The sequence below is a fragment of the Myiozetetes cayanensis genome, unplaced genomic scaffold, assembly GCF_022539395.1.
Source record: "Myiozetetes cayanensis isolate MyiCay16 unplaced genomic scaffold, myiCay2020 scf5-8, whole genome shotgun sequence".
NCBI lineage: Eukaryota > Metazoa > Chordata > Aves > Passeriformes > Tyrannidae > Myiozetetes > Myiozetetes cayanensis.
In genome coordinates this window covers 42,280,745-42,295,795 of record NW_026087742.1, presented here as the reverse complement: position 1 = coordinate 42,295,795, position 15,051 = coordinate 42,280,745, and the positions used below count along the sequence as shown (strand labels likewise).

Below are 15,051 nucleotides of genomic sequence, written 5' to 3'. Positions count from 1 at the left end.
GATGTAAGAGAGACAGGAACTCGCAGACAAAATCCTGTGGGCTCCTCAAGGATCAGGTTCAAAAGATGCTTCATGGATTTGTCACATCCATACAAAACTACCACTATCAGCTCTGGTATCTCACCTTATTCTCCTTTCTCCCTTCAATCCTCTCTTGACATCACACCAAATAGCTTCTGTCACAGCTACTTACAAAGCTTTACTTTACAATGTGACCCCTTCTTTGAACACTGCTTCTAAACTGGTCTAAGAGCTATATGTACTAGAAACTCCCATTCAAAATTTGTGTCCCAAAGCTGGAGATAAGATGAATATTTCTTTTCAGTCAATAATCAAAATATACTTTGTATCAACAATCACTGGCCCACCAGATTCTCTCATTGATAGCACTTCTTGATTTTTGCTACTGATCATTACATTCCTGCTACCACATCATTCTGGTATATAGCATACATATAAATATATTCCAGATGGTATACTTATTTTTAAAAAGCTTCACTTTTTTGTGACCACCATAAAAATTAATCGACAAACAAGAACTTATTTGTACTTCTCAGACAACATTGTTGGGTAAACTACTGGCACAACAGCTAGAGGAAGTAACAAACTACTATAACCCACAGCTGTTAAATAAAAAATGAAAACACCTAGTATTTTATCTGAGACTGTAACACTGCTCCACAAATGCCAATTAAAACACCATGAAAACAAAGACTCACAATTTTAAATTTATTCTGCAAATATACTTCCCATCTACAATTCAAGGGAGTCTCAAATTCCAATCTGAAGGAAAAACTTCAAGAAATAGGACATAAGAAAACACAGTGAAAACCTCTCTTGCAAATACAGTACCCATCCATGAGCCAGAACATAAATTTTCACATAACTTTTTAAAAGTTTCCCTCTTCCCATGCTCAATCTCACACCAATAAGACATCACAGGAAATGATAGCAACAGTTCACAGAAACTTATTCTTTAGCAGAGATTATGTAATTCTAGGTCAGCATGCTATTCTCAAAATACACAAGCAAACTGAGGATTTACTCATCTCTGCAAACCCAGATCAATGAGTTCCTGTGGTTGTAATACAACAGAATCCAGCAGAACACGTGCCTACTGCGTTACAAGCCTAAAAACAGCGATAGCTGAAGTACATTTGGGTATTCCAAGTATCTTAATGTAAACAAGCCTCAGATGGAAAGGCTCAATGCAGCTGTTAATTTGCATTTTAGTATTATCAACTTACTCTTCTATTGCCTTCCATTAAAAAAAAAAAACAAACAAACAAAAAAAAACCAAACCAAACCAAAAAAAACAATACAACTTGGGACTAACACTGGAATTTGTGATCTCACCAGAGGGACTCCATGCTCTGCATTAATGAGATCTAAAGTAGCCAAATGCAAGAATATTACCCACAAATACAGACCAACAAAACTCAGACTAGAACTGTATGTATATACAGGGGAAGAGTGTGATTGCAAAAACAGTATTTCACCAAAACTAAGAGGTATATGCATTACAATAGAGTTATAAAGATAGAAATACATCCTGTCATTTTATGCTCTGCAAGACCCAGTCTCTCTTGTGAACCTGGGGGAAAGCTGCCACTGCAGAGCTGGTGTTTTGCGACTCTACCACTGACTCAGAGAAAATGCAAACAAAACATCAACTAATATTAATTTTGCTCAGTGTGGAGATTATGGAAACAAGAAAGGTACTTTCAGCAATTCCCGTTTAAAATGAACAGTGTCAGTACTAGCTATTATTTCAGACAGATATTGGTCTGTGTTCCCCTCCCAGAACACTCATAGCAAGATCTGCATTGCACAAGTACCTCAGACACACTCCTCTTCCACTCTGCTAGCAGATAAAACTAATTTTAAAAACCACATTGGCTTTTCTTCTCCAGCTGCCTACCTGCGCAATCTCTCTGCAAGAAGCACAGTCACTACTACCATAGAAAAATAACATGAAAGACAGTTTTAAAGAATGCTTTGTGGTCTTGATCACACAGGGGACAAATCTGAGAAAAAATACACCGCCATTTAGCTCCTGAAAAGTTACCTGTGTCATTTCATTTTCCCACTCAAGTATACCCATCTGCATGCTTCCCTGAGGGATTTACTAATGCACCCCATTTTCTTCAGGCATGTTTGCCAGGATGAGACCTCTAAGACGAGACCTCTAAGACGAGACCTCTAAGACGAGACCTCTAAGACGAGACCTCTAAGACGAGACCTCTAAGACGAGACCTCTAAGACGAGACCTCTAAGACGAGACCTCTAAGACGAGACCTCTAAGACGAGACCTCTAAGACGAGACCTCTAAGACGAGACCTCTAAGACGAGACCTCTAAGATGAGACCTCTAAGACGAGACCTCTAAGACTTCCCCACCAGGCTGATCCAAAGACATTTATTCTTCATTTATTTTTTACCAAAATGAAGCTAGCGGCTGTAGTTTTAATTGTTTTGATTTCCTTTCACTCATTCAAAGCAAAGCTTCTTTAAGAGATTTCTATCCCTAGCAGCAACAGCTGTTGCTTTCTCCAAGATGGATAGCAGAGAGACCAGCCCACAGAAGGTAAGAGACTCCATCCCAGCTGGCCCTGCCAACACTACAGTTCCTCACAGCTGGGGACAAACCAAAGTCTCATCGGAATGAGCATCAGCTCCATGCAACCAAGCAGATTTCCTGTGATCACTGGCCTAGCTCCTGGTCAGTCAGCAAGCTGATATTCAGAAACACCGTATTAAACACATTTTTCCTTTTTAAAATAGTCAGTAAATTACAATCAGTAGCATATTAGTGGCACTGTAATGAATTACCCAGGGATTCACTTTGGCTAGTAGCTGACAAATCATTACCAAAACCACACTAATATTTCTTGAGATGCAAGACGACACATCTCTCTCAGTCATTTCAGGTCTACTCAGTTGCGAGACAAAGTACACACCTCACTGTAACCTGAATTTGCACCAGACACTGAAATCTGAGCATGTAAGTCATAGTCCAGCCTGCTCACAGCACTCTGCGCAGCACAAACCATCAATCCCCAGAAAGATCTCCACTAATGAACAGGTTCAAAACTTAGACTGTTAAAAATAAGTTTCAAAGCACTTCAGTGAAGTTAACCACAGAAACACTGCAAAATAGTTTCCTCTCATTAGGACAGTAAATAATGTGGTACATCAGCACATTCACCAGAGTGAAGACAACTTTTGAGGTGCTTCAGGTGGCACATGGAATTAAGGATTTTTTTCACCTACAGCTTCAGTAATTAAAAAAGAAAGGTGGCACTGCTTAGTTCAGGAGTGTGCTACAGTGGCTTCCAACTTGTAAACATCCCTTGTTCTAGAAGGCAAGCAGCACATTGCAGACAGCTAGAAAACCACCCGACTTGTGAACAACTCCCATCTGACCCAGGGAAGCCTTTCCTGGCTCAAAGAAAACGGTATTTTTCAAAGAATTATAACAATAATGTTTAAAGCAAGTTCCCCACACATCTGCCATCTTTCTACACCCAGTTCCTATTTAAGGCAGCAACAAATGCTAACAGGATGGACTGTGGGTATCAAAAATACCACCACTTATAATGTTTCAAAAGCACCTTTGAAATGTAAAATTTTCCACAGGAGCAAAGCCCAGCACATCAGAATCACTTACTCCATACCTTATGATACAGAAGGCTAGTATCTATTATAAGGGCAGATATCCAGATAAAATTTACAAATGATACTTTTTATCCAGATTTTTAACTGGATTAAAAGTATTTAGGATGACTATTTTAAACACATATACATTAAGAGCTATATAGCCGCCATTTATTTGAAATACATAGTTTAATAGTAACTCAGAGACTTTTAATCCTATAGATTAAACATCACAGGTATTAGCACAAATATCTGGAAGACTGCCTCATAATAGAAACTTAACTATTTAGAGTGAAATTTTCATAAACTACAGAGATTCTTACTAAGCTGCCAAAAATCCTATTGAAACAGAAATCTTTGGATAGAAATTTGAAGACGGATGTGGAGCTGACAGAAGGGTGCTAAAGCATCTAACCTGAGAAAGCAATGAAAAATGACTATGAAGACAATGAAAAAGATGTAACTAACCTACAGATCTGGAATTTAATGTGGATTATGGGCTTTTACAAAGGACTGTCTGAAAAGCCTAATCTAGCAGGTAAGTCATGAATGTTCTATTAGAAAGTAATAAAGCCCAGGGAATAAACTTCTCTGCAAATCCAAAGAGCAAAAGTTGTCCAAGAACACAAAGAAATTGTTTTGATCTGTCCTTAGTGTAGCTTACAAAAGCACTCCAGAATAACAAGGCTTTTAAAAATTACATTGAATGTAAAACTGACCATCATAAACATCCTTAAAAAACAAGTTTTGTATCTATTAAGTTACTGAAGTTTCAATGAAAGAAAATGTGGTTTCTTTAAAATCTTCCATCCATTTTGTAGAATGCATTCTGTTTTGGCCGCTCTGAATAAAGAGGCTTGAGATAGTGTCAGCAGGTTTCATTTTCATTTATGGATGATAAAAGATAATTTTTCATAACACTGGAATCTTGAAGTACTTCAGCTAATATCCAAATGTAGGCCTAGATCACTTGTATGCCAATATTTTGTTCTTCATATAAATCATTACTTGCTGTAATTCAACCAGAAATACATAAGCATGCTGTTACTAGATTGAGAGCCTAAAGCACTTGCATTCTTTAGGAAGAAGGAGATTTTAAGGCAACACAGTACTGACTTTTATTTAACTTAAAAATAAATAACTTCTCTATTTTCTCTGCCAGAATGCCAGCTTTGCAACATGTCTCCAAGAAAAAATGCTCTCTTTAGAGCTAGCAGGCTGCCCAGGGCAGCTTTCCTCTCTGGGACACAACACACTGCCACAGCAGCAGCAAAGAAGGTTACCCCTAAGGGAAACACTGCTACCAGAGCCAGCCAGCTTGCTCCCTCCCTGCTTCTTCCCTCCTTTGGGTATTTTCTATCTTACTATCCCCTGAAAACCTTCAAGGAGACAAAGTCACCTGTTTAAAATGTATTAACATGAACACATAAGAATAATAGCTAGAGGTGGTGAGAAGAATGAAAAGATGCTTAACACTGAAAAAGCAGTATATAAACGTAAGATTGGCAAAAAGCTCTCTTGTAACATGTAACAGGAGGAGGGAAATGCCATTCAGAAGGAAAAGCCAATGTAGGAGAAGCAATCTAGACAAATCACATCTCTGAAAATGGATTTTGATTTCTGTAGAGCGTAACAGGCTTTCTTCTCAACATCACATAAGAAAATTCTAGGGGACTATATCCTCACTTTGGTGCATATTAAATTATGTTTTCTTGATCCATTTACTGTGTAAAGTCCACATTACAAAGAGCTATCGCTCTCTGCTTCTTGGTATAGACTCACCCATCATCTCTAGTTAGGGAGATTTAACTTTGTTTCTTCTTTCCTCCTTTCATAAACATGTACATATCCAGGTCACAATATGTTAGTTTACAGTGTTTATGTGTTTGAGAAGTGTAAGAAAATTTTGTTGTGAGTAATATTACTGGATTGCAGGGCAAGCCAAGCAGCTGAGACAGAATCATGGCACATAAAATAATTTCCCACCATAGCCACAGTATTCAAACAGCAGGCTCTTCAAGAGTCCAGATTAACTCCAAGGAATCTGCCAGTACTACTTACAGCAGTCCTTTGTATGCTTTTGCTTGTTACAGTGTTCCAAGCAGCCAGCTTGAAAACACCTTAAGAGTTTTAGGTAAGGAATGGGAGCACAGAGAGGAAGTCAGAGCAATCTTAGGAACTCAGTAATTTTTTTTCCAGGCTGAAACAGAGAATTCAAGAGCAGAAGAGAAGTCTGACAGTATGGGATATTTCTGACAAGTTGACAAAACCAAGAAACAATATTATAGGCTTAATCTTAGTTCTCAAAATAAACAATGCTTAAAATTTAACAAGTATAGCCTTTGAATTGCCAAATGCAACAACCAATTTCATAAAATTAGCATTAGAAACGAAGTTTGTAACCAGGGAGTACTTATAGCCTTTGCAACATCAATACAGCTAATACTGTTAAATGCACTTTAAAAGAATAATTTCCATAATGTTAACACAACAACTCAATACTGCCTATCTGCTAATGGCTCTATGCATATAGCTGACCTTCCTTTTATGCATAAGAACACTGTACTTCTAAATAAGTCCCATGAGTTATATCACCAGCTAAAAATCCTGACATATCTAAGTAAAATTCATAAATTGAACAGCCAGTGAGTACCTCTTAAAAAATGAGCTCAAAAGCTCATAACAAAATTGCAACATCTGCCAAGGTCTTTCACCTTATCCAAGGCTTCTCCTTCTATGCAGCAATGCAGAGAATAGACTTTTCTTTTTTAATCTGTTGTCACAAAATGATGGAGACAGAGTACATATGTGGCCAAGGGCCACAGTAAGGAAGAGTAGAACTGGGCTGAAAGTCACACTGTTAGAAGGACTAACATTGGATGTGTCACATCATTATCTATCCTTCACTGTTAGGTTGGGTACCACGTACATTCAACAACAACAACAAAAAAGTTCTATGAAAATCCCACAAATCCCCTTCTACTCCATCATCAGTTTAAATAACCCCTGCTCCTTTCACTTGTTACAAAAATAGATGGGCCAACTCCGCCTTGTAATCAAAGGCCAGGGCACTACAACACCACACAGAATACTCGGAGCCAGCCTAACACCTCCTCTTGCTTCTTCCACTGGAGGGACTAGGGTAGACACAAGGATGAGAAAGCAATGGTGCCTCTAACAAGCACTATTGAAAAATTAAAACTGAACATAATGTTTCCATTTACAAAACTTCTGTATGCATTGATCAAGACTATTTCCCACAGTTAAGCAGAGCATGGTCTGCACTTCTACTTTCTAAAAATTACGTATTTCACTACCATAAGCATTTCCGCAGGAGATGATTTAAATATAATTTAAGTCCTTAATGATACAGATCTTGAAACTTCTCACTTTTTTGGTCAGAGCTGCTTAGAGTAACTAAACATTTCATTATTATGCTCCCAAGTACAGGAGGCTTCAGGTGATACAAGGTCTTGCACACTTGCACACCAAGTACAATCCACTAACACTCACTGCAGTTCATCAACACTGAATCACAGAAAATAATGTCTGACTTGCCTGAAATAAACTAACCTATAAATGTTTAATGCTGGAAAACTGTTAAAAGGTTATCCAGTGATGCTACAAATTACTTTCTAATCACTCGAATTTTTCATAAAATTTCTTTCATTAATTCTTTTACCATTTCCTGAACAAAACTGTGCAACATACAAAACCAGCATCAAATTGTCTATGTATTTCAGCACGCAAAATTGTAGAAGCAATAAGAAAGCTGTGGGAACACCATTCTTTAAATAAGGCAGAAATCTTTTAGTTCACTTAGTTTTTAAAATAGCAATTTCTTTCCTATATGAAACTCAAATTTATTAATAAATATAAGCTGCTACCAGACAGTGATTGTGCCTGGGCAGAACCACCCAGGCTTAGAATAACAGGAACGGGAAGTTAATTCCAGGAGCATTCCTGTTTCCATAGTTCTCAGACAAGATGGCAACCTTGCAGCAGTCTCCTCACAGCAGAGAAGAGAGTGCAGGCAGTGGTCAGATTACTGTGCAACTGCTCATCTTTCACAAAGACAGCTGATAAAACTAGTTCACACAATTCACTACATACTAAAGGAAAGATGCTGCTTATAAATGCAGCTAGTGGGTTGATTAGCATAAAGTGCCCTGTGCTGTTAAGTAACAGCACCAAAAAAAAAAAAAATTAAAAAGAAAAAAGATTTAAAATACCAGTTGGAAAAATAAATACTTTGTTTAACATGAGGGTCCCCTTGCATGCATATAAAGTTCAGAAAAACATCTTGCTGAACCAGATGACTATTTCACTTGTATCTTTTTACTACAGAAATACAGCTGTGAGATAGCAAAGGGTACACCAAAAGAAAAACAAAAATCACAATATGCATGTACCAAATCTGCTCTACAGAAATAATAATAATAAAAAAAACCACAGAAACCCACCCTTACTCTAACACTGTATTTAAAGATTAAATGAAAAGAACATTTCTCAGAACAGAAATAGGACAGAGAACAAGGACAGAGATGTCTGAACTATAAAGCTACTCTCCAAGGAAATGAAAGATTTACATGAATACTTTCAATAAGCGTTTATAACCATGCTTTGCACTCACTCTGATACTGGCTCAATTCTTAATAGTAAAAGTCCTTTTGAAAGTAAAAATGTTTGAAAGTTACATTTTTTTAAAGATCATTTTATTATGATTTCTACCGGGAAGTGGCTCATTATGTATTGCAATTCTGTTCCCAGTGCTATAAACTGCAGTTCAGCATCAAAATTATGACTGAAAGTGGCAGCTATTTAGAGAGGTACAAGCGAATTAGTAAGTGATAAGAATTAAAACTGTCAAAATTTCCCAGGTATTCAACTCCTATTATTCACAAACTAAAGCAAGTACAACGCTATCCAGAACAGCAAATAAAATACTTTATGCTAACTAGCTGAATAAAATGATAAAAGTGTAAGTCACACCACTTATCTTTCTGGGAGTATTTATGACCTCTGATACACATGCACAACACATCTGACTTCAAATGAGTATTCTACTAAGGGCAGAATTTTCTCTTTCTCCTCCTTCCTGAGAGCATGCCCAATATAAAATCATTATGATCCATGAGCCTTACTGTAAAGTGCACTTACCGGTGCTGGATTATCTTTACTTTCCACACCAAAAACATCCCGTTGTTTCACTGTCAGCAAATCAAGACCTTTAGTATCATCATCGTCATCGTCATCATCATCTTCAAAGAACTGCACAGAGTCTGAGTTTGGTACCCTACTTGGTACAGGACCTTCTTTTGCAGCCTCTTCCTCTTCAGATAGTTCTTTCAATTCATCCTCAGACTCACTGCTCTCCTCAGCACCTTCACTGGAAGCAGAACATTCCTCTGTTTCTTTCTTTCTCTCATTTTCCTTTGTTTTGTTAAGAGATGTTTTTCCACTGAAATGAGTTCCACGGTTCTCCACTCCCTCCTCGTTTATTGAGGAGTGGGTATTTTCATTTTTCTCTGTCTCGTCTGAGTGATCTGTCGCACTGGCTGCCTCATTAGCACAGAGCTGTTTCCGAACTCTTTGAAGAAACCTCACACGAGGTGCCATTGCAAGACCAAGTGACCTAAAGCATGGAATTCAACAAATAAATTTATTTAAAAGGTAGATACACAAAATTTGACTAAATTAGAATCTGTCATTGATGGTTCAAGTAATTAAATTTCAATTATGATAATTCATTTTGATCAACACATTTATGAAAATCCAAGTTGAAAAATACAAGTGAACATTGGGAGAGGAAGGAATATGAAATAACTGAGAAATATCAAGAACAGTTACAAACCTCCCAGGAAGGAAAGCAAACTAAGAAGCTGCAAAGTTGTAGATATGAACCATTTATCTATGATTCACAGTAAAATATGGTGGAGGAAACACCAATGTAATTCGGTATTGAAGATACACGGACATCCATACCAAGGACTGAGCTAGTGCTGATTTGTCAGTGTGCTTCACTGCTGGAAATGCATCCAGAATACTACCCTCATCACCTCACAGTGACTGAGAGATTTGAAGAACAAACCTAGTATGGATAAAAGACTAACTGCAGAAAAAGCTGAGGGAGAGACATTTCTCCCTTAAAGGCAATTTCACCTGCTTGCACCACTCTACTGCAAGGCCCTACCTTCACGGTATATGTAGCTAGCACTGTTAACAAAACTATTATTTCATCCAGTTATTCATGACAATTCAAAGTTACACAAATACTCATTAGATGAAGGGACAAAAATTGGGCAAAAAGCAGAAATCCTGTCTATCAACCATACTGGAGAGCCTTGCATAGTAACAGAATCCCTGTCTCCAACAGCCCGTTTGACTTCAGTAAACTTTGCAATTGCCCTCTGTTATTATACCTGACCCTGTCAAATCTAAATTGAGAAAAAGCAATATTTAAAGTTTCTGGAGCACCTTGAACTGCTAATGATGCTCCAATGGGACAGATTAGTCAAACAGAGAGGTACCCTGCTTAAGTAACAGACAAACAAAAAAAACCAACTGAAAAGTGGGCATGTACCCAAAAAGTAACCCAGACTGTTAGGATAAGGAACAAGTCTTTCAACAAATGAAGTTTATTTTTAATGTAAAAATTTTGGTTTAGTATTTCTGATAACACAGCACTCTTATTCCACATGGAATTTACAGCAGTAACAAAGAAAAGAGAGTTTTATGAGAAAAGATCAAAGGAAGTTTTTAAGCAGTGTATTTTGCACATTTACTGACAGTGCACTGCTGAGAGGATAACACAACACCTTTGGGAACTGAAATTGGAGAAACAATCTTCAACTTGTTTTAGTGTTTGACAGCAAACACTACCTACCTTTGCAATGAAATTATGTTTGGCCTATTTGACTAAGTGTAATGGAAATAACCAAACAAAGCAGATGTAATGCTTCACTGCAGCAGCTGGAGGCCGTTCAAAAACTGAAATTGGGCCTTAACACCAGGTACAGTAAAACACACATCAGGAGATTGCTACATTCAATCTCTTCAGCAAGGGGATCAAAGTTGCAAGAGGTAAATCCTTTGCAAGGGAAACACTTTTTTGCTCTTCCCGATTTCACAAAATTATTCTACATAAACTATGCAATCAGTGTTCGCTTCTCTTTCTCCTGCAGTCAGGCACAATGTACACAGAGCTGAAAACTACAGTTCTATCAGAGCTTTTCTTCTACACCTCCAGAGCTGCATCAAAGATTAGGGTTTGACAAGGTGAAGCTCTCCACAGCAAAAGTTACAAAACAGACAGAAAGAGCAGCCCATGATGTGGACGAGACTTCACCACAGGTTTTTTTTCATTCAAATATGAAATTCCATTTGTCATACTCCTGTACTGCACTGATGTCTTACTTTATTAACTAAATAAAATCACTTATCAGTTAGTGCTGGTAAATTTTTATAAGCTACTGCTTAGCAACCCTACCAAAAAAGACCAATGTAATTGGAATTCAAATTACTTCTGAACCAAAAGAATACAGACCTCAGACATAAGGGAGACAGAAGGCATTAAGGTCAATTTTACTTGGTAAGAACGTAATAGTAGACAAGCTTAGACAAAGTGAGTGCAAATAATCTCCAAATACTTTTAATTATATAACTTTTCAAACAAATCTCACCATTTTGCCTCATTACTGATTCTTTTTCGCAGTATTTTCCAAATGGAGAACAAGCTGGGACAAACACATTCTACTACTGCTAAAAGCTTCCTCATATTGTAAGATTTGATGGTTTCTTTAAAAATTATTTCTTATCATTTGCCAAATCTATAGTTCATTCATACTAAAAAAACTCAATACATGAACTGGCTTTTCATAAACTAGAAAGGGCAGTAATAGTTTTCAATAATTCATTAGATGCCACTCAGACCACAATACTACTCTAACTGAAGCTACAGCTGTTTTTTTATTTTAGCGCTAGTGTTTCACCCACCCACCTGGAATAAGAAGGGTGCAAGGTTTTCTAGTAAATACAGACAAAAACCAGGTAAGTTGTTTAACGAGATTTCCTAAATCCTGACAGACAACACTAAAAACACACTAACACAACATTGTAGTCCTCCGACTATGGCAGCCTTCAAATGGCGACACAAATTCGGCTGACAAACCAAGTAACAATCCTGTTTCATACTGTGGTGTGAAACACAATGACTTCTTGAGAGCAAGCTCCTCCAGAAAGACATTCTAAATCAGCTTCTAAAAGCAATACCGAAACCAGAGGATTATTTTGCTACTATAAATCACAGTTCAGCTGACATTTCTACTCATAACTGAAACTGAGGTGGCCAGACATCAGCATTCTCTAACATTAATTAGGGAATGCTTTGACGTAACTAAACAAATGGCATATAATGCTCAAGTACCTCCGTTAAGTACCCAAGTACATAAGTTCACAAGGACTTTCAGGAAATATGTTAAAAGAGTAAAACTGCAAAGAAATAACCTTGTATGGCTTTAAGAAGAATATCACTTTTGTTTCTATTGAATAAGGAAGATCAAACATTAATAAACATTTTTTAAATTAATTTAAATAAATAGTGTAACAGATTTAAAATACTGCCCTTTCTATGGTTTGTTAATTGTGCTTATACAAAGACCTTGAGTGCATTTACATTAACATGGTAAGTTCACTATGTCTCTATTTGGATGAGAGAAAAGCTGGACATCTCTCTTAACTCCTTAAAGACTGAATCTTAGACACTCCAAAAAAAATCTGTCCTTGCACAAAACAAATTAAACCACAAATGTAAGATCAGGCCAGTCTTTACATTTTTAAGTGTCACAAATGCTTCTAACTGGCACCAAGAAGATTGCTAGTCCTTTTTGTTAAATATGAGCCAGCTGTAAAGAATGCTGAGGTCACTTCTGCTGAACTGTTGCACAACAATTTTACACGTTAGTGATTCATTCTAATATTAAGTTACTACATTTACTAAATATAAGACATATTCCACTGAGTGAACTTCTTCAGAATTATTTGAAAACAAAAACACAGCCTAGTGATTACTTTTACTGTAGAACAGGTTCAGAAAAAGATTTAAAATAGCACGAAAAAGGTTAAATACTCCCAAAAGCTATTTCAACAGAAGAAATATGTATTACTTGCCTTGCAATATATGTTATATCTATGTTTAACATTTTAAATGTTTTCAGAAGACAGGATGAGCAACCATTTGAAAATAGGAGAAATCGCATCAACTGAAAGTGACACAAATCTGAACTAACAGGCTTTCCAGATGGTCTGATTAATAACCAAAATGAACACAGAGAAATTGCCTTTCCTGTGTTATTTACTTTACCAGCCAGCTTTATTCCTTTACATTAAGGAGCTCTAATGCCTATTCAAGAGCTTATGGGCCCAAAGAGAAGGCCAGCAAAGAGGATGTTATGGTTTCAACCTAATCACTTAGAAGACCAAGATGTAGTCTTCCTTACAGAAGTAAAAGGAACCTCCACATTGCAGTTGCAAGCCGTGGTGTTTTTGGTACCTGAGCCACCCTGACACCCACTCAAAGGGCAAAACAGCACAGAAAAAGCCACAAGGCTTTCTGGAGTGCATTAAAAATCCTTTCTCCAAGTTAGCTGGCTTAGCCAACTCTGAGAGGCACTCTACTGGAACTGCTATCATGCATATGCAAATACATTTACTTCTAAGGTGAGTGAAGGTTAATAGCAAGCTTGGCTGCAGAATGAGAAAAGGTAGCTCAAGATCCTAAAATAAATGAGGATGATGACTAAGAGAATAATGACCCTGGACTTTGAAAGAGGAGACTGCAGTTTGTTCAGAGAGGTGTATGGCAGAAGCTTACAGAAGTAGTTACAGCAGCTCAGAAAAGGACAGCTAGATCTCCAGGTGGTTGAGGGGGAGTTGAGTGAGAAATGCCCAAACTCTAAAAATGACTGCAGGGAATGCTGAGGTCCGTATGAGTAATATCATATGAGGCTTAGATTAACTAGGTAACAGCATGAGAAGTAAAGATGCATTGTGTGTTCTGGTATCACCCATTTCAATGCAGCTTTGTAACACTGATGTGCAAGCAACACTTGCAAAACTATCTGGGTACCAAGTTGAGTATATCAAGCATTTTCCCAATAATTTGGCTTCAACCTGCTTTATTTATTCTCTGTGTACCAATACAGGGATACACAGAGAAAAATATGCTGCATTCCTCCTGGAAGACATGATGAAATTCACAGAGGAAATTATATTCCTTGGCAACTCCTTAGAGCTATGACTAACCCATCCATTCAGGGCACTGTTAAGATCTGCTGATGAAGAATGGTGTATATATATGTTAGCACTTCACAAAATAAAGTGCCTCAGAAGTAAAATATTTCACAACACTGCCTTCTCTTTACCTTATCTCCTATCCAGGAGGTCAGACTAAGTAATTATTCCTTTTCACCCTGTTGTTTGTTTACATTTTCTTATGTTTTCAAAGCTGTCTTTTGAAGTAAAAAAGACAAATTTCTCTTTTATGCAAGTACAGAGTTTCTCCTTCGCCAAACTTAAAGGCTGCCTATGTTAACACAAGGCCTCTGCAAGTCTTCCCGCAGTAAATTATTCTTGATAGCAATTTGTAATGAGAGAATACTGGAGAGAATGATAATGTAGCATAGCTTAAAGGTGCTCGATCACTAGCACACATACATGTGTGTATGTCTATATGCACTTACAGACATGCACACACATTTCATTTTTTCATACATATTGTTTTCTACATATTTTTTAATATATACACATGTAAACCATATAAACGTGAAAAAGGCTATTGCTTTTCTGCAGATTCAATCAACAAGAGCTTAAGGGAATCTTAGTGCACAGACATGCCAGGCAAGAGAGCAATGGGGAGAGTGGAAAACAGCCTGAAATGCAAACCTGACAGGAGCATTAAGCAGCCTATTTTCTCTGCAGGATTTTTAGTGGAGTAACACCTATCAAGCTTGCAGTAAATCTAGACAGAAAGGTTGAAATACTTTTTGGAAAATCCACAGGAAGGTAAAGGGAAGAAAGGATTATCATTCCAAGTTTTGCCATAAGTTTGTTTTGCAGAGCGTAAACCAAGATTGCTTCTAAATGAAGAATTCAAACATACCAGACTTTGAGGGACTTTCATATAAATTAAGCTGACTGATCCATGTATCAGGGGATGTGCACTGAACTGAAAGCCAGGGAACTGCAAGGCATATTTAGGTTGACTAACAGTCTGGAGAGAAGGGAAGAAAAGGGTCAAGAAACTAAAACAGAATCTCAGAATTATCTCCTAGATTTATCTTCTGCCCTTTTGATTACACTTTCATATATTTCATAACCTTGACTAAACCTCTCCCGC

At 37.3% G+C, this 15,051-nt stretch overlaps 1 protein-coding gene across 1 annotated transcript in view; it reads right to left on the bottom strand.

Annotated features, from left to right (window-relative positions):
* The window catches only part of DDX10 (DEAD-box helicase 10), a 166,853-nt gene that overhangs the window by 108,171 nt on the left and 43,631 nt on the right, over positions 1-15,051 (bottom strand). Inside the window, exon 13 of the mRNA XM_050333395.1 lies at positions 8,817-9,291. Coding sequence (XP_050189352.1) covers positions 8,817-9,291 — 475 coding nt within the window. The remainder of the gene's footprint in view (positions 1-8,816; positions 9,292-15,051) is intronic.